The sequence below is a fragment of the Corvus hawaiiensis genome, chromosome 2, assembly GCF_020740725.1.
Source record: "Corvus hawaiiensis isolate bCorHaw1 chromosome 2, bCorHaw1.pri.cur, whole genome shotgun sequence".
In the NCBI taxonomy this organism is placed as follows: domain Eukaryota; kingdom Metazoa; phylum Chordata; class Aves; order Passeriformes; family Corvidae; genus Corvus; species Corvus hawaiiensis.
The window spans coordinates 37521103-37548504 of NC_063214.1; the positions used below are offsets into that span (position 1 = coordinate 37521103).

A 27402-nucleotide genomic window follows, 5' to 3' on the forward strand; every position below is an offset into this window, starting at 1 on the left:
CATAAAGTTCAGTGAAAATGTGCAGGAGTTCCCCATGACAGAGTACAACATGGAGCAGTCCCAGCCAGGCACAGTCTGGCTAAGCTGCAGCTTTGTAGAAAGGAGAACAAGTTGCTCATGAGTCTGCCATTGCCATGGTGAAGGGAAATGGCAAACTGGGCTGCACTATCAGCCTGGGCAGAGTGTGAGGGGCATCTGATCCCCTCACAGACTGCACCAGGAGTACTCTGTCCAGTCCCAAGTGTTCCCACATTTGCTAATTTCTGACTTCTTTGGCTTTGCTTCAGGAAAATCTGATGTAGATAAAAGGCTTTGTTCCTCGTTAGGTTAAAGTGATTTGGGAGAATGCTTTGGAAAATTACTTCTTTAAGATTTTTATTTTAGTAGATACTGTTTTTTAAATCAGTGGAAAGATGCTTTTATTCTGGAAATTGCAAACTTCGTTTGTAGTTGGTAATAGACCAACACAGTAGGTAAAAACATAAAGGAGATAAAATCAATACTGTAGAAAATTCCCAAACTTATTCTTCCTGTAGCAAAGGTAGCATTTTTTACATGTATTGAAGTGTAAGTAAAAACTATGATTCTAAAAAGGAAATAATTTGTTTAACCTTCAACGATAATGCAATTATAGGCATATTCCATATGCCTAAAGCTAAAAATACTATAATCATTTGGCTTTCAGCTTTTACCTATCACTTTAGTGTGTCCAGTGTTTTGGGACACAATGATAATAAGAGGGTATGGGCATGCAATATCTTTTCAGATACTAAGCATTTTAATGTCAAATTATACCGTACCATGACAACTGGTCCACACCATGAAATGCAGACACACCAAATTATATACATTTAATTTTAATTCTCAGCTTGCGCCGTTGCATAGAAATAATGGCTGTAATCCAGTAACATAAAATTTCTTTGAACAGTAGCTTTTGTCCGGTAACATAAAATTTCTTTGAACACAGAATTATCTTTGAATGACTGCACAAAAACTGGGAAAAAAAAAAACCTGTGTTATTCTCATGTTAGTTGAATTGTTGCCCTAATGTTGCATTCTTAATTTGGGTTGTTACTTAGGATTTGAAATCCCACGGTAAATATTTGACGACAGAAATAGGATCAGTGTTTTCAGCAGTGCTGTGTTTATGCCTACCATGCACAAGGAGACCCTGCAGCCTGCACAAGTTTAAAGTACAGGCAGTCATTCAGTGACAAATATACAGTGTAGATGAATAGTAGTAGTGAGCTGCTGTGCTAAGCATTAGTATCTTCAGTATTTGTCAGCCCAGTACAATACCTGACGAGTCTTTGCTGCCCAAGCAGCCTTTAGTAAGGCTGAGAAAGGCTGCCTTCCATCACTTTTTGTGCTACACTGACTACACGTTGATCCTTCTCTATCACGATATCCCTCAGTGGTAGGGAGGAGAAGAGAGATCCAGCAGGCAGGAATTGTGCAGCAAGATTGATTTATTTAATTATTTTACAACTTTTTTATAGACTTTTTTCTTCATAGTCTAAGTGGTCAAAGGATCAGCCACCCCATGGGGTGATTGGCTAAAATCCTAAAATATCCGTTGCAAAAATATTTTTCTACTGTACCATAAACAAAGCTTTGCAAGGTCGCAGGTGTTCATAGATTATAGAACTCTGCTAATATCTTCCGTGAGAGAGAGAAAAATATCTCACGGGACTGGAAAGAAGCAAGAGAAATTCTTGCTAGCCACATATTTGTATCCACACTTCTCCTGAGTCCTTGAGTTATTAACAATCCCATCTCAGCAGTCCTGCCTCAGTTTGACATTTTACTTATGGTGCTTGCCTCTGGCATACATGTTCTCACAACTTTCTGCTTTTCTCCAGAGTCTGAACCAAGTTTATGCAGCTGGGTCACATCAGAGCTTGGCATTGGGTCAGTACCACTGAATCCCAGAATAGGAAGAGTGGTTCAGGTGGCTGGAAACTAGCCTGATACGAGCTTCATCAAGAAATTAAAGATCAAGTTGGGCAGCTTTGCAGATGCACAAGTTTTTTTAAACTGGGTCTGTATTACAATCTGACCCTCAGCTGAGTGTATATGAACCATGCCAGTTATACACCTTTGACATAAATATCATAATAGATGTGCTTATACATATACCTATACAATACTAGTAAGTAGTGTAAACATTAAATGTTGAGGTTTATCCTCTGTGAAGATCAGTTAATCATCTTGATTCAAACAGAAAAGGTGGACTTGTAGGGCAGCTGAAACTCTCAACGTCTCCTAATTGTAAGTTGAATACATTAGGTTTCTTACAGTTCTACTAAAAAAATGAACTAGATATTGCATATTCAGGATGTGGTCCAGAGCCTGAAGAAATTGAAAGACGACAGTGAGCTGTGGTTTGGAGGCTGAGAATCTATTTCCTTCATCCTCAATTGATTGAGCACACAGTTATGCAGTTATGTACTGTTGTACAATTTGAATTCAGTGGGAAGACAGGCTTTTGACTCTTAATGTATCATTATGGGTATTTCAATATTAATGAATTTCAGGTCTTTAAATTTATTTTCTCTTCTTTTTTTTTCTCTTTCAGGCAAGCCCTGCCCCTATAATTGTCAACACAGACACCTTGGACACAATCCCTTACGTAAGTATTAAGGGGTTTCTTTATAAATATGTGGAGCTGGTTTATTTTCACACAGAGGTTCCGTTCAGTACTGCATGGAAGTTATTTTACAAAAAAATCTTACAATTAATAATTTCTTTTACAGTTACACAGTAAATTCTTTTCTAGAAAAAGAAATTTGGAATGATAATTGCTCTCAGTTGAATCATAGCATATTTTATACACATAATTTGTAGTTTATGCTTACTAAAGCTAGCCTTTCTTTGAAAAAAAGAAAAGTGATTTTATTAAGGCTGTCATCCTTACCAGTGACACGAATATTTCCTTTTAGAGTCATGCACACCCTACTAGCTTAATAGAAAGATACCTGGATGCACAGTGTAATATTAAAATGGTGCAATATCCATTCATTTTTCTGTTTATACTTCTTTTGTAGATGGAAATTGCTCACAATATATAACAGCTCAAATTAATTGACTTAATATTTTCCTGTTTATGTCTCTTCATTTTTATGACTTCTAGGAAACAGATTATCCTAAAATAAATGCATGTTTTTATTAAATTTTAAAAAATCTGTTTTTTCTACAAGCATTTGATATTATTGTCATTTAGACTGTAAAATCAACTATAGTTGAAGATAAAGGACACAGAAAAACACAAAGCAAACACAGCACAAAGAGAGTAACAGGCTTAAATGATTGGAGGAAAGAAGAGCAAGTAGCACAAAGCTAGCCAGCCAGTATCTAATCTTTCCTCTTGCGTCATCTTCGTTGTCTTTTCAAAGCTCCTAATTAATGTCTCTCATCTGTCGGGTTTTATCCACATCTGTTTCTTATGATACCAATGCATAAGCCTAATTATTTATCTACCTACACCAATCATGTTGCTGGGTTCTGTCTTTCAGAAGAGTGTTGATCAGGAAGCTTAATAGGCGTTGTCCTGGCCAGTTTGTTTCTGACAATTCATAAAAGTTAGAAATTATGGTGCAGAGCACAGATAAGGATCACAGCCAAGAGCAATTTAGAAGAATGACAGTGCTTTAAAGCAGAAGAGAATTAAGTTCCTTGATGGGAATATGAACTATTGGGAAGGGTGAAAAAGTTAAATAGAATTTCTCTGTTCATTTGCATTCAGCTTTTTTAAAAGGCTTCCTAACATTTCTGTCTCAGTTTTCCATCCTAACATCAGAACCATCTGCTATGGTCTCACTTTCAATAGGTCTGTCTGGCTTTTCTGGTGTATTTTGATGAGACATTTTACACTTAGTGTTCTCTAGTCTTCCAAAAGGGACACTGTGAGCCCCAGTTCTCATTTTCAGCACTGGACCTGTGCCCAGGATCCTCTGCAGCTACAGTGTTAGAATTCCTAAATACGGATGCAATTACTCTAGTGACAAGATGCTCAATCAATATGATTTATTCCCCTAACACATCCTATCAATACTTACATGCTTTTATGCCACTTTTATACTGGAGTTCCTTTCTCTTAAAGAACAAATGACCAAACACATTCAAGAGAAATGTTGACAGTAGCCTGAGAAGTGCCTGTGGGCTGTTTCAGTCTCCAATATATGATGCGAACTGGATAAATAAACAGAAGGTGCTTACCTTAGACAACTCTGAATTAGTCACTTTTCTCAGCCTGGGAAGAGTTCTTTCAGATATGGGACACAGCAGCGCCACCACAGAGAACTTATTTACATTAGACAATAAGAAACACTTCACCTTGACCTGTCTGCTGAGCCCAGGCCACCATACTGCCCCACAGAACCTGGGGTCTCTGCTTTACAAACGCATTTCCTTCTGCTCAGAATTTGTATGCTTGAATATTCTCTAAATGAGACAAAAGCTGTGAACAAATGACCTCTTCCTAATATTGGAGAGAGTGGGCTGGGAGACCTGTGTTTTCTTTCTTACTCTCAGGAGTAATTCAGTTCAATTTAGTTTGGTTTCATTTTATATTTCCTCTGCAAGGGAGTTGCTGCAGTCACTAGACCAGATCCATATTTGCTTGTGTGTGCATCTACTCCTGGCTGGTAGAGCAAAATAAGAAATTCATTTACTACTTCCCATCAGCAGGCAGATGTTTAGCGTTTCCTGGAAAGCAAGGCTTCGCCATGTGTAGCAGTTATTTGGGAAGACAAATATCATAACTGTGAATGTTCTCCCTTGCTCCTCCTTTACCTGAGCTTTTATTGCAGAACACCACGTGGTATGGAATATCCCTTTGGTCACTTGGGGTCAACTGTCTTGGCTAGGTCCTATCCAAACCCTGTACCCACCCCCAGCCAACTTGCTACTGGGACAGGAAGGGCAAAATGGGAAGGAGAAAAAGCCTTGATGCACTGTGCAAGCTTTGTTCAGCAATAGCTAAAACACTGGTATATTATCAGCATTGTTTCAGCCACACATTGAATTATTGCTCCACATAGGCTGTTATGGAGAAAAAAACCCATCCCAGCAAAACCTAGTATAGCCTTACAGTATTGTGTGGGTCCTGTAATACAGCCTATAACATCATGGGGTGTTAGGGGGGTTTTGTCTCTCTTTTAAATATTTGGAAATATAGAGACAAATCTTCCAAACTGGATAAGTGTATGATACTGCAGCCATCATCATATCATTTATTTTACAAGAAGTGTGATTTAGCAGATATGCCCTAAAACATTTGTTTTGGATGAGGTCAGTTCAGAGAGATAACAGAAAGCTAGATTTAATTATGATATTGAAACTTGAGCATGTGCCAAGCAGCTGCATTTTCAGCACTGTTAGGACTTCCAGACATGCCTGGAGGAAGACTCTAAGTGCCTAGGAACATCTTTGGTGAATGTTTAAGTATTCTTACAGTTAACTAGCTAGGTATTAGCACTTCTGAAAGGCACTGTTGTTTTTTAGTTGCCAAAAAATAAACATCTAACACTGTGAGAACAAATTTTTTTATGGATCAGAGAATTCAAGTTAAATGATTATATTTTCTGTCCAAAGTTAAAAGCAGCCTTGGTGTAAGATGCTGATCCTCTCTCAGAACTGTAGAGTATTTAAAACATCCAGAAGTGCTGTTCCTTGGGACTATAGTGGTCTTGGATTCCTGCTGTTTGTCCCTGATACTCAGTTCCCATTGTCAAAGTATGCTTGGAGTCCAGGAAGACTGGCTGGGAAGAACCGGAAGAATTTTTTAGATCCTGCTAATTGGGTTATGTTTCCAACGTTCACGTTCTTTTTTTTCCATTTGTCTTTCTCTAGTCTTAGATGGTTGTCCTTGAATTCTTTTGATTAAGTTTGCCTTCCACAAATCTGGACGCCATCTCTAAATCAACTTGTTGAATAAAATTAAAAGGCAAGGAAATATATAAGCAGGTGATGTGTCTCAAGAAAATTTTTGACATACTAGTTTTTGATTTCTGACTGTTGGGTTTTTCTAAGATACTTTTCATGACAGCTAGTTAATGCTGTCTTCTCGTGTTTGCAAAACGTGCTGCTTGAAAAAATAAAACAACATAATTTTTCTTACATTTTTTTTTTCTTAAATGACTGTAATTTGCATTGTATTTACCATAAAAAGTTTAATTAATTCATTTTATACCATGTAGAAATTATGTCCAAATTTAAACATGGGAATAAGCGTGGATTTTCAAATTTTGCTGAATCAAAATGATATTTTTTTCTGTCGTTACTAGCCACAAGTGATAGCCTGATAGATCCCTAAATAAGGTCAGGCTTTTTTTGGTGTTGTTATATGTCAGATGGAGACTTCTCATGATTTCATTAGGCTGTTGGCACAACTTGTGTCATTGTTTCATTTTACGGGATGTACCCTCAATGCATTTCCAATTCATTAACAGCTCTGCCCATCCTCTCTGCCATCTTCCTTCAAAAATTCCTGAGTGTTTTAGAGAGAGACGCCTCACAGTAATGGTCACATTCACAAAGCATGTTCACATGTCATCTTTGCACTGGTCCACCAGGAAGAAACTTAATTTTTACAGTTGGTATACAACTGGTAAACTGAGCCATTTGTCTCATTTGTGCCATAATGATGTAAAATCTCTTAATTAAACATTTTTCTACTGTTGACATTCTTCAAACCTTTCAACTCAATAGTTTGGGAAAAAAAAAATCATCCTTTGTGGGACTGGTTTTCATCAGTACACTTTTCTTAGACAAGATGAAAGAAAAGGCCTTATTCTATTATAGTGTGTGTTATTCCCTGTAATTTGGGCCTGCAGCAAATAACAGAAGAAACAGTTAATTAAGCTTTTTCCTAGGTTCAGTGGTTTGAAAACTTTGGCTCACCAAGCTTTGGACGTGGGAATAAATTCAATAGGAAGCTTAGATGGTACAAAACGAATTCTTCTGTGGCATTTTAAGCACAATTAAACATTTGTGGGAGTTTGTTTGTTCTCTATTCTTTGGCTGTAAATTTTAGATCTCTTTGTATAATGAGAAGCATTAATTTAATAATACATGAATCATCTCATTTTCTCTGTTGCACAGAATAGGCCTTATTTATTTTTTTTTTCATTTCCAAAAAGCTGCATAGTTCAGTTAAAAGTAGCTATAAGGCTGGCTTTGCTGCATCACTTTTAGAAATTGAAGGGAGCCTTTCTATTTATCTTATGATGGAATTTTATTTTCTTTTCATCTTAACAAAAAAATTAACAAGTTCACTCTGGTACTTTGCTTGTTCCCTTCCTCCCCCATCTTGTCACAGTGATAAGATCTAAGGAATATGTACTTTATTCTCCTTTCAATCACAATGAATTCCTTACATTCTTCAGTTTCACATTGTTCTTTCAAATTATTATTATTTTATTATTATTATTTTATTACGAGTTATTTTATTATTGGTTTGATTTGCTAACTATACCATCTGTACTGAGTTCTGTGAAGATACATTTGAGTTGTGTCCTGAAGAAGTAATTTTCAGACTATGTAGGTTATGTTTTCATGAGTTCTAATCAAATCTTTGGATTGTTTTACGTTTGCTGCAGGGAGGGCTGTGCAGCTGTTTTGATGCATCCCAGCTTAGGGACACCGCGAGCTCAGCCCCTCCTGCAGCAGGGCAGTGCCCTGCGACACCTCCTGCTCAGGGAAGTGTGGGGGCCAGGGTGATGCCAAAATGGGGAGTTTAGGAAAATTTTCGGCTTTACTCTCTGCTATTCAGCTAGTGCACCTGGATTTAGAACATTAGAAGGAGGCACATAAAAGCTTAAACAAAGGCTTAAAAAAAGATAAATTCTTCCTGTTCTGATGCTGCGGATGGAATCATGCACTTTACTCTCAAGTGAGAATGAACTATATTTTATTGATATAAGAGAAGTTCAATGGTAAATACAGCAGTAGCTTAACAAGAATTAATGGCCAGGTATACTTGAGCATTTACTGCATAGAGAACAGTCAGAATTTTCAGGGGGATCTTCCCATTGAGCCATGAGGTTCAAAAAGGACCCCATTGTGTTCCAACTTCCTTTCAGAGGGGAGTTTAGGTGTGGCTGGATCCAGACTTAAGTCTCGGCCTCGGGTAATGATTGATGCCTAAAGGATTATATATTCTCAATCACACAACCAATTAGGTTGGAAAAGGCCTCTGAGGTCATCAAGTCCAACTTTTGATCAAACCACAATGTCAACTAGACCGTGGCACTAAGTGCCACATCCAGTCTTTTCCTAAACACCTCCAGGGACAGTGACTCAACCACCTCCCTGAACAGCCCATTCCAATGTTTAATCATCCTTTCTGAAAGATTGCTAAGTTTCAGTGTGCTTATTCCCAATTCACTTACCAAGTATCTGATGTGATAAGGAATCTCTCAACCTTGAGGAGTAACCTTGAGAGGCATTCCTACTCAAGGGCAGATCCTGGTATGCAGCCCACTGCCATGCGGGAGAGTGCAACAGACCTTGGGCTGTCCACGCTTCATGGAGTCAGATGATTGTGTCGTAGTCATATTTGCATACTGACTACAGATGTTAGTTTCTTCCAAATTTGCCGTGAGTTGGACATTACCCAGCATTCTGGTTAGTTGGGTGTATTGCCCAAATGTTGCTCGTGGCTATCATGTGTCATCTGTCTCCTCCCCCGTCCAGTTGGAGCCAGATTCTGCCGTCAGGACATCCATGACTGACCACCACTTTTGGTCATTACTTGGTTTTGGTTATTACTATATATTCAGAATATAAAGGGAAGGTTGGGGATGGGAGCACATTGCCACATCTGACCATAAAAAGAATGGGATAAATTTGTCAATTTCTGAGACAGTCAGTGCTCTAAAGGCTTTTATTGGATAATATGCATGTAGGTGCATCATAGATAAGTAAATTGGAGGAAGGAGGTGGCGTTATATATTTTTACAATAAAGTGTGTCTTTACATAATGAATTACATAATGAATATTAAATGTCATGTATGACCAAGCTGGTTTTGGCTGGGGTAGAGTTAACTTTCTTCACAGTGGCTGATATGAGGCTGTTTTGGATTTGTGCTGAACACAGGGTTGCTAATATAGAGGGATTATGTTATTGCTGAGTAGGGCTTACACAGAGCCAAGGCCTTTTTTGCTTTTTGTACTGCCACGCTGGTGTGGAAGTTGGGGTTGCGCAGGAGGCTGGGAGGAGACACAGCCAGGATAGATGACCCCAGCTGACCAAAGGGATATTCCAGAGGATGTGGCATCATGCTCGGTGTATAAAGTGGGGGGAAGGAGGAGGAAGGGAGGGACATTCAGAGTAATAGCGTGTGTCTTCCCAAGTCACCATTACACGTGGTGGGGCCCTGCTCTCCTGGAGATGGCTGAACACCTGCCTGCCCTTGGGAAGCAGTAAATTAACTCCTTGTTTTGCATTGCTTGTGTGTGGCTTGTGCGTTCCCTATCAAACTGTCTTTATCTCAACCCGCAAGTTTTCTACTGTTGACCATTCCAATTCTCTCCCAAATCCCGCTGGTAGGGGAATGAGCAGTTGTGTGGGGCTTGGCTGCTGTCTGCTATGAAACCACAACAATGACTGTGGCTGACGAGCAAATTTTTGAGGACAGTGGTAATAGAGGACTAAAAAGAAATTTTAGTCTAAAAGGATAGGATCTGAATTTTTATAAAAGAAGGAAGCTCATGGAGTTTGGATTTTTATTAATAATATATTGAAATATATAAAAATATAATGTAGGTGTATATATATTTTTTCCATTGACTTCTCAGAATAAATTTGTTGCTTCTTTCTTAAATAGTTTGATCATAGTCTTGAAAGTCAGCTTATACACCTTATTATCTCTAACAACTTGCGTTTTCCAGATTGTTAACCTGAAAGTTTTGTTTATTATTTAAACTCATCTTTCAGCCTGTCATTAATGTGCATTACAATGGAAAAGCTAATGCTGGTAGAGTTCTGTGCTAGTCTTTAAAAGCTGCATTGGCTTGGCTTTTCTGTTTTGGCCCTTGAATTGTATTACAGCAATGTTTTTTGCCCTGGCAAGCACTGCTGTGTTCTGCATGTCATTGTTCCTGCAGTGGGATAAGACATTTTTCTTTTATAATAGTAGTATTGACAGGTTTGATTCAAATAATGTTTATAAAATATTTTGTGATCATTAGCAAAAAAGGTGCTACAGAATACAAAACTAATGAACTAATATAAAACAACTCCCCTTAAACATGCAAAAACAGAGAAGTCTTTGTTCTGCTGTCTGATGACCTACATGGATTTTAGTGTGGCAGCATAAAAAAACATGCTGCTTCTGTTGAAAACCCAAAACAAAAATACAGAATGGATCATATTATTTATTTTGCCTCTACTTCACACCCACTGTTTTTCTACCTGAAAATAAATTTATTTCAAACCTTTCCTTTTAAAATATACTGTTTTAGAAAGAAACATCTTTTAAAGAAGGGTCAAAGTGGTTCTGAAGTAAAAATGTTATTGTTTTCCATGTGTTTTGCTTTTAAATTCTGAATGCATTTTTAATATTTAAGCCTTATCAAAGACATAATTTTTTAATTAAGGTAAAAGCTTTACTTTCAAGTAAAATAATTTCATTATTTTAGGGGATTTATTTTCTTTAGGAATGAACACTACTTTGCATATTTGAGTGCTACATATCATACTACATAAAAAATCAAAAAGCCTTTATTGTGTCTGGATGTAGGTAGAATTATCAACATCCTGTCAATCCAACAAGTTAATGCATCCCTTGGTCACGTATCTAATTATTCCTTCACACTTTTATTCTGCAAAATTATAATACTGTCTATTTTCAATTGCCTGTGAATAATGCTGCACTTTAGATTCAATCAAGGAGTTCTTCCTGTGGATGTTTGAAAGGTTGCAATTAGCAGACTGGGAGAGAGGAGCTTATTGAACTGTAGACATCACATCCTACACTCACTCGTGTCCCTCTGCTTCAGGTGGACACAGCATAGAGTGTGTAATGCTTCATGCTTTTTGGATTTGGAGTACTTGGAGTGCAAGTACTTTAGCATTTCAGTCCAGATCATGGGCATGCATTTATCAGTCTTAGTTCTAACACTCTCAAGTTTGTGAAGCAGACTTTTTGACAAAAAACTAAGCTTGCCGACAGGTTTGTGCATACTCACTATCAGGTCCTTTGGGTGACAGTGTAATAAACCCCTTGAAAGAGGTACAGTGCTTTGCTTTTGCAAAGTCTGTTCTTATCCTTACTGCCTCTGCTGGGGGAAGCCAGCCAGGCCTTGCTCTGTCAGGTGTTTTCATCACTCAGAGAAAAACCATATATACTATATACATATGGGGGTGTGTGGGTGTGTACATACCCCTCCTCCGCACCCAGCTATACTTAATTTTTAATTTGTCTGTGATGTTGGCACGTGCTGCAGAATGTAGCATATGCCTTTTAAAGTTGTTTGAAGCACTTGGAGATCTGAGGCAGCCTAAAATTATATGGCCTGACCTGACCTAAATTAAATGTCATTTGAATTTGGTTTTGTCATTCTCTCCCTAGCCTTAAATTAGCTTTTGCTTTTCTATAATTATTTATATATTAAACTACCACAGCTAACTTTACTGGATATTGTAGCAGTAGGCTAAAGTCGGTTGGGTTGGTAGGTTTGCAAGAATCCAGTGGCTAACATAACCTCTTAAAAATATGGTTTTATATACAATTCAAGGTCTTAAACCACCAAACCCACTGTCTTTTGCATAAAACACTTGGTCAGAATATATATATATATGTATCTGTATAATTAAGACCCATGGCAGGGAGATTGGAACTAGATGATCTTCAGAGTTTCTTACAACCCCAACCATTCTGTGATTCTAAGAAGCTGATAAAGCTGTTCAAATACACAAGGCTATTTTTCCATAGCATTAGCTTTATTTTGAATTACTTTGTCATGAAGTTACAGTTATGAAGTGAATTGGGAAACAGCATAAAGAGTACGAGTGAGTAACTACTTACCTATAAACTTAGGGTTTTTGAGAGTCAAGACAATGGGATTTGTATTGGTCAGTATTCACTGTATTAGAAAGGTGTAGAACTTAACAGAAAACTGTTGCAAAAAAAATGAAAGAAGAGCTAGCACAGGTGTCATCGTCTTAATAGTTTTAATTACAAAAAAGGAAGAAAGCTTTCCTTTATCATAAGACTTCATTTTGGAGGATTGCAGATTAATTGCTGTCAGAGACAGATGTGTTCCTTTGACCTTGGACAATCTAAGAAGTAAAGAGAAAATAACTCTTCTGGATTGAAGAGAAAGCTTATTTTGATGAAAAGTGGAAAAGAAATATATTGCTTTCATGTCTTTTTGGACATATGATGGCTTGATTACAATGATTTTTCACTCATTTAAGATGAAGTATGTCTGAAATTTATTTTACAAGAACTCTTCTTTGTAATTTTAAAAATATTTACTATTTTATGCCTAGAATTGTTTGATATTTTACTTTGCAAACTACCTGTTAAAGTTCAGCCAAGGCAAGGTTTTTATCCTGGCAGCACATAATGCAGCATCAGTAATAACAATGGCTAGAAAACATACCCTTCTCTTGTGATCTTTTATGTACTGGTCTTAACACTATCCACTGTGTTTTTCATAGGAGCATTTTTTCATATTATTTATGGTAGCTTTTAAAAATTTTTAGAATAGCTGATTGTGTTCTTACTTGTTCCCTACAGCAGTATACAAAGATCTCAATGGAACACCGTTCTCTTTTAATAAAATCGCATAATTAGCCATTTCAATGCTCTTATTTCTCCCCATTGTTAGCCAGGGATTAGCTGATCCATGCTGTAAAACTAACAGAACTTCAGCACAGTTTCAGCAAATGTTCCAAAGTCCCTACTGTTGCAAGTTGTGAGTGTAGACTGTTTGGGAATATGACTGGTTTCTCATCCACATGTTACAGAATAAAATCCCATGCTACTCTCAATGCAGACTTAATAGTAAATTACATTTTTAATCAGTGTTTAGATGACCTAGCATAGAGAAACCAAATATGCCACAGATAATATTTGTTTTCCTGATCTTAGAAATTGCAGCCTTCATAACTTTCTATAGAAGATTGACTTAGTTTGAAAGTAATATAAAATAAAGATTCTTATAGGAGATAAATGTCCACTTCGTTGAGATTACTAGTAAAGAGAAATGATAATTGAAGCACGTTTCTTTTGTATCTTACATTAACATATTCAGTCAGCTGTTGAGTAATTTGTGTCTGTAAATTGTTCTGCATAAATGACAACAGTTTAGAGTTCTGGATTCTTTTCAGTCATAAATTATTTGTGCTGAGTACATTATGTTTTATGTTTGCTAGGCAGAAGCACTTTACTGAATATTGGCAAGTGTGATTGTTTAATTCTTTGCAGAGCTTAAGTGAGAATTAGTGTGGTCATAACAAAATTAATCTTGTCTGATGTCCAAATTCAGGACTTAGACTTTGCAAAGGTGATGGAAAGATGAGCATAGCACACTGTGAATTTATCTTGAAACTATCGAGCTATGCTAATTTTTCAAATAATGTGCACAGTGCAAGATTGATTAATTGCTCTGATTTCACCATAGTCTTTCTCTGTGGGAACCCAGAGTGCAGAGAGTATTTCTCTGCCTGTTTTGAAGGGTTCTACCCCCCTGGACAATGCTGTTTTTGACCTTCGTCCATGGAGAAAATTGCCTACCCTTTGGGAAGAATTAGAATCTACACTGGTGTGAACTAGGTGATAGAATATTATGTAAGATTGTCACAGCGTGAAAAATTTAGAGGGTTTGGGTTTATTAATATAGTAAGTAGATAAAAGCAAAAAAACATCAAAATGGGGGATTCTTGTAGTTTTCAGGTTTCTTCCTCCTTCTTCACCTACTCCATTTTCTGCAGTATTGGTAGTATAGAATGATTGGTCACAAAATGCCACAGTACAGGGCTACGTGAAAGGCTAGTTCATAATGTACAATTTTAGTGACCATTGGTTAGTTTACCTTTAAAAAGCCTTGAGCTTTCCTGTATTTTGCCTTTTGTATTTTGCTCTGCTTCATGCTATGCTGTCGGCATGTGAATTACTGATAAGATATAATAAACAACCTGAAGACCAAGAAAATACAGAAGTCCTGCTTGTCTCTGACTTATGGCAAAGACTCTAAAAAGTCTCCCCCATCAGGGGAGGCACAATTAAGATGCTGGACTGCATCATTTCTCTTTAGTTGAAGCAGGTACCTGGTATCTTAGTAGTGCTCTTTCTTATTCTAAAAATAGTAAAAATATTTAACTGTCTATATGACCTCTTGGTCTTTCCCTAGAGGAGAGGTGTATATTGCAGCTGGTGCTTTCAATACTGTTTAATTTCTTTTTAGAAGCATTGTGTATTACTTTGAGCTTGGTTTGTAAAATAGGTCAGAGAAGTGCTCTTCTTTCATTCTCCAAGAATTTGAATTTCATGCAGAAGGACACAAATATATTCTAGTTAGTGAAACTCTTTTCCCTATATCTTGACATTATTGAAAGATGTTCATCTTTCTTTCAAAATAAGGACCAATCTCCAGGAGTCATCCTCATCTGATCTCTTCAATAAGACAGGTTGGTCAGAACTGGGCATCCCTGTTTCAATCACGTCTCAATGAACTTTGTCTCTATATGCAGATCTTTTGAAGGAAAATAAATTATACTTGACTTTATCCCCAGTTCTTGAATTCCACATTTTTTGATTTTTGGCTGCAGCTAAAATCAAGTTACTTTATATTTTGTAGACATTTCCCTGCTTTACTAAAGTTAAAGCTTTAATATTGTATAAAGTCTACTGTCATTTACACTTTGAGCACAGTTTCTTATTTCCAGGTATTTTTTCTAGCCATTGTTCTTTCCCTGCTGTTTCTTAGTGAAGAATGATTCAAAAAGATTGTAAGAATAGCTTTTCCTGTAACATTTTTCATCTTTCTGCTTGGGCGAAAATAGGGGATACATAGCAACGAACATGAGTCTGCAAAGAGTTTTTTCTTGGTTTAGCATCGCATCGAGTTGTAGTCTATGATAACAAAGAAATGCCATGTTTGCAGTACATGTGCGTGAATTACTGCAAGATGTTAGGGGGTTGTTAAATTTGGTAGCCTGATGGAAGCAAGGCTGTTGGAACTCCATGCCAGTGTGCTCAACCAGTAGCAAGGCCGACCCTGCATTCCCAGTAAGCCCACGGACAAACAGAAGACATTCAGGTAGACAGACGCGTGTCTGAGCAGAACGGCACAGCAGTCAGTGCCCACACAAACAAAAGCACCACCACTGCCTCCCTGTGTGTACACATATATTCACGTGTGTGGTGTGAAAACTGCCAGGAGCTGGGTTTAGATGCTTGGCCCCAGATCCTTGCTGTTCCAGATGCTGGCATGTGAAGCTGCAACCGCTGTCCAGCTGCTGGCACACTCCTTTGCACAAACCAGCATACACACACCCCGTGGGACTGTGATCCCTCCTGAGCTGAGACACACAGTCCCTCCAGTAGCTGGCCCTGGATCCTTGCCCTTACTCCTGCACAATAAAAGACACACACATACAAATGGGTCTCAGCCAACCCCTGGATCCTAAAGTCTCCTGGGTAGTTGCCTTGGATCCCTTACCCCTTCAGAAGACAAATTCTACCCTTGTCTTGCTTCCAGTTACACATACACACCCCAGATTTCTGACTGCTTCACCTACTCCCCAGCTAGCCCAGCTTGATGTTTGCTGGCAATCATCCATTGCTACAGGCACCCTCATGCACTCCAGCTGCTGGTGCCACAGACCACTACACACCGACACACACGCACAGAGAACACAGAACCTCTTGCCCCAGAAAATAGGTAGAAATGGAGTTTAATAGAAGATATGACTGAAGATGATCAGCAGGCACAGGGCTCAGACAGGGAAATGAACTGACCGGCCTTGCCTGTATGTGACTGGCCCCTTTTAATCCCTTACCCATCTGTATTCCTGTACTTCTTCCTCTCCATCTCTAAACCACTTCTATCCTTCCCTTTTCCACACCTTTTATTCCTCACCTAAAAATCTTCTAAGTCTTGTTGCAATGCCAGGATGCTCGTTCCCTGCATCCTGCAGGTGTCCCAGCCCCACAGGCAGTGATGCCCTCCCCAGCTGACCCACAGCACTGGTGTCGTCCTGAGCCAGGGGCTGCGGCTTCCTTGAGTTTTTCCACCTGTCCTTGTGCCTCTCTGCTCGTATGTATGTGTGAGCACCTTTGATGGGCTGATGGCTCCTGTGATGAACCCAGGATGAAGCAGAAATAAATTGAATCCTGAAAAATAACTTGTCTGTGGACCAGACATGCTGGAGCATGTACAGTGTAGTAATGGCAAGTGAAATGTCTGGTTAGTGGCCTTGTTGGCCTTGGCCGTATTGCAGAATTTGATGTCCAGGAGAAGATTTGTACACAAATCTAGCTATGATGGTCACCAGCCACTAACTTCATTACATATTGTTGAGATAAGAACCAGAATACTTTCCACATCTCTGCAGCCAAATAGTTTTGCTTCAATGTGGAAATTACAGGTTTCATTATGTCAGGAAACCTACGGAGAATGTAATAAAGGTACTTCATATAACTGGTAAAATATGCTCTATTTCTGGAGAGAGCTGATGAAATCCTTGACATTTTAAAGTAGTATTGTGTGACATTAAACATTTTCAGAGTACTTCTGTGTTGCAGTTGTGCATTTTAGTGTAGTAAAAATATTCTTAGAGTATTTCTTGTACCATGGGTTTTTTCATCACTGCTTACTTAAAGCAAGAGAGCACTGCAACATTTTTGTGCTTGTTTCAAAGAGGATTATGTGTCAGCATTTTTCTCAAGCTTTCTTTTGGCTTTTTCCTCCGTTCTTTAGTAAAGCTTCTTTCATCTCTGCTGTTGTATGTTAATAGGTAATCTTAAAAATAATAATTTTTTTTAGAATACCAAGGCAATGCCTAAAAATTATTTTCAGAGTAACTTTCAAGTTCAATATTTCATTATTGTGTCAGAAATTAGATTGATTGAAGGTGGATGAAAGTGATATTTTCCTCTCTCCTTTGATTTAAGTTGAAAAAATTTTTTGTGGAAAACTCAAATTCTCTCGAACTGATGCAAACCAGTTTTTTTCTACTAGGAAGGCTTGAAAAGCATGTGGAACAGTTTGCTGAATATTGACTTGGCTTAAATTGGGACTGGTGATGATCAGCCAGGCTGCATTAGCTGCTTCTCAGGGTGTACACTCTTAATTCCTATGAACAACAGTTACGTCAATTTTCTTACCCTGGGCTTAGGAGGAGGAGCAGAAAACCACTGATTTTGCCTCAGCCATTCAAAATGTCTTCTTTTTTTTTTTCTGCAGCAAAATTAATTGGGTATGAGGGAGCTGTTCTGCTGTGCTTTTAGTTGTAGAGTGCAGAGGACTGTGTCTCCCTTCCCATACATACACCAAAGAGCCTTCCAAGATTCTAAGAGAAATAGCAAACCTTTCTGCTGCTGTAAAGATAGTTGTAAAGCAGCTAAGTCATGCATAAGAAGCTTCTCCTGTGGAATCCGTATTTATAAGTGTACGTGTACTTTGTGTGTGAATTTTCCTTATTACTCCTTTTTATCATTAGTTCCAGGAATTTTCTTCACTTTCTCAGGGCTGCTCCCTCCTGCAGGTGTAAGTACATCCACAGATGAATAAATGTAACTTCAGTTATACAAGTACAAGCCCAGTGACACCAGTGGGATTCCACCGGTGCTACTGATAGTAGAGTTCAGCCTTCAGTGCTTTTGCTAGAGTTGACACATAACAAAAGAAACCAAGAGAATTCATGGATTGTGATTTTTTTCATGGGCAATGGGGTGAGAGAGCAGTGAAAGGACTATCAACTCTCAAACCTAAACAAAAGTACTAGGAGACAATTTTAGGCACAAAAAGATGAGTCAGAGTATGTTCCCATTTAGCAAATGGTAAGAGACTAGATTATGTCAGTTGTATATTTATTTATTGAGGAAATGTGGTCTACCTGTTATGTCTATTACATATATTTCATTATATGATTGCTGTATAAACATGTCATGGATACCAAAGAATGAAGTTAATTAGTGCTATTCTTTCCTTGCCTAAAACTGTACCAGTTAGTATGCTACTGATTTCTCCTGAAAATTGAGATAAAATTTTATTTTGTGTTTAAATGAATCAAACTTAGCCCACATGTAAAAATTTCTGCCTTTTAAACACTCTTACAGTTACCAACCTTTAAAATCAAATTATGCAAATTAAAGTATTAAACATTATTAAAATTACCTTCAAGTCTGAATTTATAAGTACTTTATAATCTTTGTTGATGAAATAATTTTCCATTTTTATGTATCTTGTGCATGGAATGATAGATTACACCAGAAAAATAATTTCTAGAAATGTATGAAGTGTTCAAATTTTTTGAAAGGTTTGATGGATTTTCTTCTAAATCTGAAATAGAGCAGAGACCCAGGAACCTAACAAACTGAGCATTTATAATAACTCATATATTACCATGTCAGCAATGGCAGAAGCACAGAAAAAAATAAGAGGCAAAGTGATTGTGAACTTCTGAAGCTGTATAGTAAATGGCCTGAATTGTACAAGAAATGATACGATTTTATAGAAAGAAATTGGTGCATCCAGTTTTCTGGAATGTACTGTTTCAAATTTACATACTGCTGTACATTCTAAGTTTAAGATACAAAAAATAAGGAATTTTCATAGAATCAGAGCTGTTTGGAAGGGTCCTTAAAGATCACCTAGTCCCAAGCTCCCTGCCGTATTTTTAAGAAATAATGTTTTTAGGATGCAAATCCTAGAAGTCTAAGTTTGTCCATAGTAGTCAGTGGGCAAGCAGGTTCTTTAAACAACAATTCCATCCAAAGACAAAGACACATGGCATCAATCACCCCCTCACACCTTGATTCCTCTCTCCAGTACCTGTAAAAAAACCCAAAAACCCTAGATCACTTCTTAACTTCGATATTTAGCCTTTAGATAGGTAATATGATGACATATGAATTTTTCTTAGCATAAGAGAGAAGGTTCTAAGTACCAAAGCTGAACTGTGCGCTCTTCTTCTTTTGTTGGTACTAACTCTGTTCAAGCTGGAAGTGCTAGCCTTAACAGAATTCACACACAGATGTAATTTCATTTCCATTTACTGTGACCCCCACTTGAAAGCATGATTTCTGCTTTTATCTGCTCCTGCATTAGGCTTCTAAAACTGGGAAGTTGGTGTTGAGTCTGCATTAGCTGTATCAAGTGCTTACACCTACAATAATGCTTCCATCAGAATATGGACAAACCAAAGAGAAGGTGAAAGAAAAATTGATGGCTCATTGTAAACCTCATAAAATAATAAGAATACCTTGGAGAAGGGCATCAGCACATTTGTTTATCATACTGTAGAAAATGTCAGCTCTATGGTGACAAAACAGCTAAAAAAAGCAAATCTAAATTGTTGCTGAATAGCAAAAAGGATTATGAGGAGTGAGAGCAGCACGGTGGGGAAACCGGAAAAGAATCCCTTATTTTGACAAGGTCTTGAAACTATGGTCAAGCAGGTGAAGCATTAGTGAAAAGAATCAAGGAGCATGGAGTATATGAGTGGCTTAATAGGAGTCATGGGAGGAGTCTGTGTTTAAAGTTTAGTTGGAAAAGATGAGAAGGTAGAAAGCTAATCATGAATAATGTTTTAGATAAAGTGGGATTAGATAAAGTAGGTTTAAATTGATATGTATGTGTGTGTGCATCTGTGTGTGAGAGAAAAACAGAACAAATATGGGAGGTAATAAGAAGGATGAAAAAGAAGCCTGAAAGGAATGAAAATCAGAAAGCAGTTGAGGCTGAGTTGGAGACATAAGAAGTTGTGATTACAGCTGAGGGATGGTGATTCACAATAGGTAAGAAAACATGACTGTTCTGAACAAGATTTGAGAAATGGGGTAGAGTAAAATAAAATTGCAATTTGGGAATCAACCAAAGAGTGATAATGGTTACTTGCTAGATGGGTATTTTCTCCAAGAGAATGAAAACAAGAAAAGCCAGGATAACAGTGAGGGAGGCAGGAAGAAGAAAGGGTGAGTATCGTGATGATCGCTGAAGAAGAGGCTGACTAAAAGTTAAGTCCTGAAGGATGTAAGACACATGTAAGACACATATAGCAGTCTTTGAGCAGGGTAAAGTTGATCATGACTGCAGATCTTTGCAGGTGTTGACCAAAAGCTGGATTTGGCTTCTTGGAGCTCTGCTAATTGTGTGTTGAGGGTTACATCTCCCCTAAAGGATGTAGTGACTGGTGGTCGAGTGCATCTGTGGAAGGATCCATAAACATGACATGAAAGTTTTAGGTTATGGTAAATTTTGGTTCAAAAAACTTAACATATTGTCCTTGTTTCCTAAAGGAGGCATGGGTAAAGAGAAGGAAATGGGTTTAGTTACGCACCGTAATTAAAAATAGTCCGTAAAATGCACTCACTCAGATAAAGACTAGCATAAAAAACCTTCTGGCAGCCTTTTTAGGGCAGTTTGAAAACACAAAATTGTCGCGTTTGAAAGCAGAGAAATCCAGGAGAGTGTTTTCTCTATTTTTATTTATATGCAATAAGGGAGGAAACCTGTAATGATTTTGAAAAGCAGTATCAAAAGAACACCAGCAGCTTTCCTTTGACAATTAAGAAAGAAATAACCCAAATCTGGGGTTGTCAAAGGGCTAAATAAGGATCACTCCTTAGTTTTGCTGACAAAACTGTGAAATTGTGGAAGGCTATTCAAGTCTAACACTGTTAGACACCCAAATGGGCTTGCTGTTTCTGAAATGTAAAATAATATGGTCTGGTGAAAGATGTCCCTTCCCTTGGCAGGGGGTTTGAAAATAGATATCTTTAAGGTCCCTTCCAACCCAAACCATTCTATGATTCTCTGATTCTATGACCATCTTAATTATACAGCCAATTGGAAATTTTTAAAGGACAAATATATCCTGAGGTTACTTGTACAATGAGAATTTGTCAATCTGAGGTTTGGGTGATGAGACAACTGGTGAAACCATGCAGCCAAAGGAATGAAATTTGCATGTTGAATGAAAATCAGTGTTAGGGTAGTTATCTTTCTATGCATACGATAACAGAAGTAGAAGCAGCAGTCTTCTTTCTTGCAGTTGTCTGAAAAACAATATCCAATTAAATATGATTAAAATTAGTTTTGCTTGTAATAAAAGTCTACAGATGTAATTTTTAGGCAAAAGAATCTCTTCTTGAAAATAAGACAGCATAACAAACAACTCTAATGACAATTTTTACTAGAAAGGATAGGTGCAAGGGGTTTGAAATACTGCAGTTGTATAAATTGTACATGTTTTGATTATGTTGTTGCTGCTATCATAATACAGTTCTTATTAAAATTCATATGATGAAATATATATCTTATTGAGTGGGTGGATGCAGTTGTAGAAGGGTAGAAGTATAGCAAGAAAGAATTACGCAATATTTACTTTTCAAGTACAAACAAGTCAATCAAATCAAATAACTGCAGAAGTAAAATAAAAGAGTATCAAATTACTATTGTTATTATGAGAAAAAATATCTTAAAAAGTGTTAATGAAGTCGCAGAGTATGTGGCAGAAAATGAAAAACACAACAGAATGTTTCTCTTGAGGATTTTAGGAATCTAGCATAATCTGTAGAGCTGATTTTCAGTAAGGGACTACTTCAGCTGCTGCTGTCACCCTTAAACTGCAGTAAAGGAGAGAAGCTTCCTAGAAAGAAAGAGTTTTCACATAAAGGAACAAACAAATCTGAGTTTGTCACTTCCTTACTTTGGCATTCTGTGTGCTGGGCTTTATTTCAGATTTTCCACAAAATTTTATGTAAAAACTTCCCTTTACCTGTTTCTTATTTCTCATTCTCCTGAAAGTAGGAGTCATTTGAAGGTAACTAGTGCTTTCTTCTTAGAAAGATAAGTGAACTCTAATAGCGACGAGAGAAATCTCTCTTGAATAGTGGAGTCTAGATAGTTACCATACATTACATCTCTCTTTCTTAAAGACATTTTCTTGTCAAATGTTTTGGAGTCCTCTAGAATAACAGTTGCTGCAGCCCTGAATGAAAGGCAACTGTTACCTTGCCTTTGCAAGGGGTTCTTTTAAACATTGGGGCTTAATTAAATTTTGCTAACTTACTCTAGAAGGGCCTTGCATTCATCCTGCTCTGGATCACGAACATATGTAAGGTCAGGAGGCTGAGAACCTTCTTGCATTGCAAGTGTACCTTGGCCATGCAACAGAGGCCTTCAAAATTACCTAAAGATTTAATGCTGATCTGCTCCCATGTAGCACTTTTACATTTTGTCCTGGTCAGCAGTATCTTCTTCTGTCAGAAATACAAGTTCCTGGGTGAGACACGTGTTGGTTCCAGCCCCTGAGCCCTAAAGGGATGCAGCTGGTTGTGTCTTCCCATGGAGGGAGATTATCTTGTGCACCCCTTACCAGTCCTGTGCCCCTTACTGTCACAGGGGCTGTTGAGCATCTTTCTCAGATGAGTGCACATCAGTGTCCCAAATCAGAGATGGAAGGCAACAGCAGCATTTCTTGCCTTTTGGAGAAGGGGAAAGATTGAATTGTTTCTTGTGGGTATCCTGACTGGTTGGGCTTGTGGGAGCAGGTGCTAGATATCATGCTGGGCATGTGCTGCCAGTTACAGGTGCAGACAAGCCCAAAAAAGCAATCGGAAAAGCTGCTAAACTGGAGATCCGGCCTTTAAGTGGTGCATAATGATGAAAGACATACGGCATCCCTTAAGCAGAAGTTTGTTACCAGTCTATAGCCAGGAGAAATGCAGAGAAAACAGATTTAAGGCAAGTGCTCACCAAACTTCACACATCGTTTTTAGACTCTGTTTGTACATAGTGAAAGGAAACCTCAGGGTACAATTCGTCTCACCTACCTGAGATTTCTACCGGAGGATGAAATGAATTAAGATCTTCCTGTGCCTATTTTTTCTCACTTGAGTATAGAGCTAGATGACTGCCTCACATTTCAGCATTACAAATGTAAATTTTGCTTGAGATTAAAGATACCCATCAAGGCAAGTGTGCACTACTGGAAGCTTAGAAAGATTTTTTCCCAAACAACTGGAGAATGCTGATAATTTCTTTGATTGTGGAGAAGAAAAAACTGTATGAAAACGTCTGTAATTTTTTCATAGTTATTTTAAAATAATTCAGGCTGTAGTAATTTTTGCTATGTGTTCTTGCTGCAATCTGATATAAAAGCAGGACTAGAAAACTCATGTAAAGAGAGACACAAGAATAGGTTGCCTCTGCTTGCAAGAAATGGAAGTTGTAGGTTCAGACAGCTTGTTTTGGTGCTTTGACAGGCCAGACACTGTCGAGTTAAAATGTACAAAAACAGAGGGTATGTCCATATGCTGCTAAATGAGAGCACCAACAAGCCAGTTCCAGTGCTGGAGCCATGATTCTCTTCCTGCGTAACTGTTGGCTCACTCCTTGGCTATTTGCTTCCAGCAGGCTCCAGACAGAAACAGCCCTAAGCACTGAGACTTGGCTGAAAACTGACTATAATTTAGCAGTGTAGGTGCAGCCAGAGAGTCTAAATATGAAGTAAAATGGTGCTAGCAATGAATGGTACTGCATACACCATCATTCCACCTGCCTCAGGTGGATACAGAATCTTATTCGATCCTTTACGAAATAACTGCATTGGTTTGCTGAGCGACCAGCAAAACAAGAAAGGGCAATGAACGGCATATGCAGACACGTATGTTTAAATAACAAAAGGAGCTGGATCAAGATCAGCTTTTTAATTCATATCACCCCTGCTGCTATGGAGGCTGGTAATGGATCTCTGCTGCAATTAATTTCAATTTGAATTGAAGGCATTTTCAGAATTGCCACTGTGGATGATAATGGAAACCCCTCAGATGGTCATAAGCAAGTATCGTTTGTGTGCAAATACAAACTGAGTATTCAGCTTGTGTTTTCTCCTTTCATCTTTCCACAGAGGTTGCTCACTTCTCGTATCCCTCTTTTTCCCATTTTGCTGCACTAATGAGTTTTTAATGCAAAGGAAAAGCGATTATAAGCAGTGAAGCAAAGACAGCTTTATAGAGCAAGACTGAGGAATTGAAGACATAGATCAGAGCTATCCACCAACCTAAGATGAAAGAGAAGTTCATGAAAACAGAGACTTATAGATAGCTTTGATTTCATTATCATTAGACAAGAAAGGACGAAAAATGGAATAGCTGTAAAGATGTTCATACCTAGTAAGTTGCCTATATTAATAAAAGAGTCTATGCAGAAAGCATTGAAGTGGTAACATAGGACAGGAAAATATCTTGTTGTAAAATTTTTTTGTTCATCTCTGGTTTTAGTGTAGTGTGATGTGATTAATCAATCGTAATAAACTAAAAAAACCCACATATTAAATATTTTATTCACTGATGCTGTGTTTTCATGCAGTTGTTAAGCATGAGTTGTTTGTTTGGAGTTTTCTCTCTCTTTCCTTTTCAGCACAGATTCTGGATTGTATTTCTATTACTGATTTCATGGTTTATCAGATCTTGAATTGTAAACAAATTAAATAGTTGGTGGATTTATTAGGAAGCTTTTGTTTGGCAGATATATGCACCTTGTTATAATATTCACAAGAGAAGTACCTAATTACCTTTGAAAGGTGCTTGACTAGATAAAGAATGATTTATGTACAGTGTTTTATTATTGCAGTTAGGAGTCTAATACAGAAAATTAGCAGTTGAGAGTGGGGAGGACTGATAATGTTCTTATTCTGAGAAATAACAAATTTGTTCCTCCAAGATGAAGTCAATTCCAATGCTTTCCTTCAGTTTAGGTCTTGAAAAATATTTTTTTTTCATTAAGTATAAATTAAGTAAAACACTAAAGCAAAGCTATTTTCCATATCCCATTGTTGCAAACACTAAAATAAGATCATTAACATATTTATATATTTTTTTAATTAATCAATACCTTCTGGCCAAGTCAAAAAATTGCTGACTAGTTGTATCGAAGTGATGCTTTGAAATTCTTCTGAGATTTTAATGATAGAAATATTTTCATTGCTCTGAAGTTTACTTGCCATATAGTGAGCCTTTGTGGCTTTCTCAGATGCTCTGCTCTACCCATTTAAGAAATGAGAAAAGGAAGAAAGGTATGTTAAGTGAGTTGCCTGGAGGGATAAAAAAAATCCCTGTGAGACTGGAACAAGGTTTCGGAATACTGCTTAAATCAGTGTCGTGTCTTCAGCTGATAGATTTCTTGTCCAGCACAATCCATTTTGGTGCTCTACATTTTGTAGCTTAATTTATTTTGACACTGAGACTCAGCCTAAGAATTACATTAACATTCTGTGCCTTTTTGCCATTCAGCTGTCTCTTGCAAAGGTCCTCTGTCATGTTCTTGCCCTAGGTTAATATAGTAAACAAGATGTATTTCAGTGTATGTATCAGAGAGTGATTTTTATATAAGTACTGTGAATTTCCTGACTGTTTATGTATTGCAGTGTAAATTGGAGCATGTAAGACAATGCATAAATAATTTTTCTTCCATTGTGAGACTGTTAGAAGCAGGTCTTCTGTTTTGACTTGAAACTATTACCTTGGAAACTAAACATTTGCACAAAGTCCACAAAAACACTCTATCACAGTATGCCTATGAGGTTACCTTCCATGTGGATTTAAGGAATTTTCTGATTTTATTTTCTTTAGGTCAATGGAACAGAAATTGAATATGAATTTGAAGAAATTACTTTGGAGAGGGTAAGTGTGATTTATTCTCTCTTACAGAAAAAAAATATGTGTAATAAAAATAATTATGAATTAATTATGAAATTGGTTAAGAATAAAATTGTTTATAATTTGAATAAAGGTGTTCACTGTTAATTCTAAACTATAAAAATGTGAGTGATGCAACGAGTAAGTCCTTCATGCTATTATCAGGTTTAGCTACTTGCATTCAAAATGCTTTTCTTCCCCATAACTCTGTCAGTGTTCAGTTGGGTGTTTGGTTATTGTGAAGAGCCTCTGTGACTTGGTAACTCCCTTTTTAGCTTGTCACCTGGAACTGTGGAATGTTTTCTCTTTTAAAATCTTTGTTTTTCTTGAATATGTGCATAATAGAGGACATGTAGTGTTATAGTACAAAAGAAAAATTTCAAAAGGCTTTTTAATGTTCAAGTGGCTACATAAAAGCTATAGACCATTTCTATGTGTAAAAGATACATTTACTCAAAGGCTGAATTACCTGAGCTGTAATCAGGGCTTGCAGTGAAGGCTTTGTTGGTAATGTGGATTGAAAGTAGCACCAAAACCAAAGAGATATGTACTGCACCATGTCTCTCTGGATTTGGTGTTTTTTCCTTGCCTTTTGGTTACACAACTGTTGTCCTTACAGTGCTGACTTTGACAAAGATCAAGGCCAAATGGGCCATGAATGGTATGAGAAAGAAAGTCTAAGCTTTGTAATGTGTCATAATGCTTACAAAGATTTCTAATGGATACAAGAATGTCACTGCTGAATTCCTTCAGTGTCCTACCACCATCTTGGGGATGTGAAGTTTTTCAATCTTGAAGCACAGTTCAGCTTCTTTCTACATAAAATGACTGAATGTGAGGCCAGATTTATCAAGGTGTGGCTGATGCCATATGAAAAAATTCCTGTAAGGTAGCAAATTACCATTAAATTAGATACTTAAATTATATAATTCACTGCACTTTTTCTGCATGTTATATTTTTAATTGTCCAGGATAATGAATTCCACAACCATTCAACTTAAAGGGATACAAGTTTATGTTCTCATTGATTTGCTCTCTTACAAATTATGAAAGAACAATATATCTTTTTATCATAGCCATCTTTATAACAGATAACATATAAGGTTATAGGCACTTTTTATCTACTGTCTCTCAACTTACTTGTGCATCACTAGTTATTCATTGGACTAGAGTTTCCAAAGGTCACTGAACAGAAAACAGAACACATGCCTCCTGGGTGATATTTTGAAAAGCACTTTATTTTTAACAGATGTGGAAGTTACCAGCGTGCATACTGCAGAACGAATGTGATTTGCATCTCCTGTACCTGGCAGATGCGGATAATTGTTTACTCATAGTGCAGTGTAATATCAGTTACAGGCTGAACAACAATAGGAAGAAGAGATACAGATCTTCACGGACAGTGTTTCAGTTGTTTTCTCGATGCTGCTGGATCTGTAGCTTCTGATTACTACTGCTTGATATGTTCTGTCACATGTATCAGTGTTTTGTCTCAAAGGCAGGGTACTGTGTCTTCTGGTT

General features: G+C 37.5%; 1 protein-coding gene across 28 annotated transcripts in view; it reads left to right on the top strand.

The window, feature by feature from the left end:
• DLG2 (discs large MAGUK scaffold protein 2) overlaps positions 1–27402 on the top strand; it is a 1000200-nt gene that overhangs the window by 603563 nt on the left and 369235 nt on the right. For all 28 annotated transcript variants that reach the window (XM_048294433.1, XM_048294432.1, XM_048294434.1 and 25 more), the window contains 2 exons: positions 2579–2632; positions 25816–25866. In XM_048294433.1, coding sequence (XP_048150390.1) covers positions 2579–2632; positions 25816–25866 — 105 coding nt within the window. The remainder of the gene's footprint in view (positions 1–2578; positions 2633–25815; positions 25867–27402) is intronic.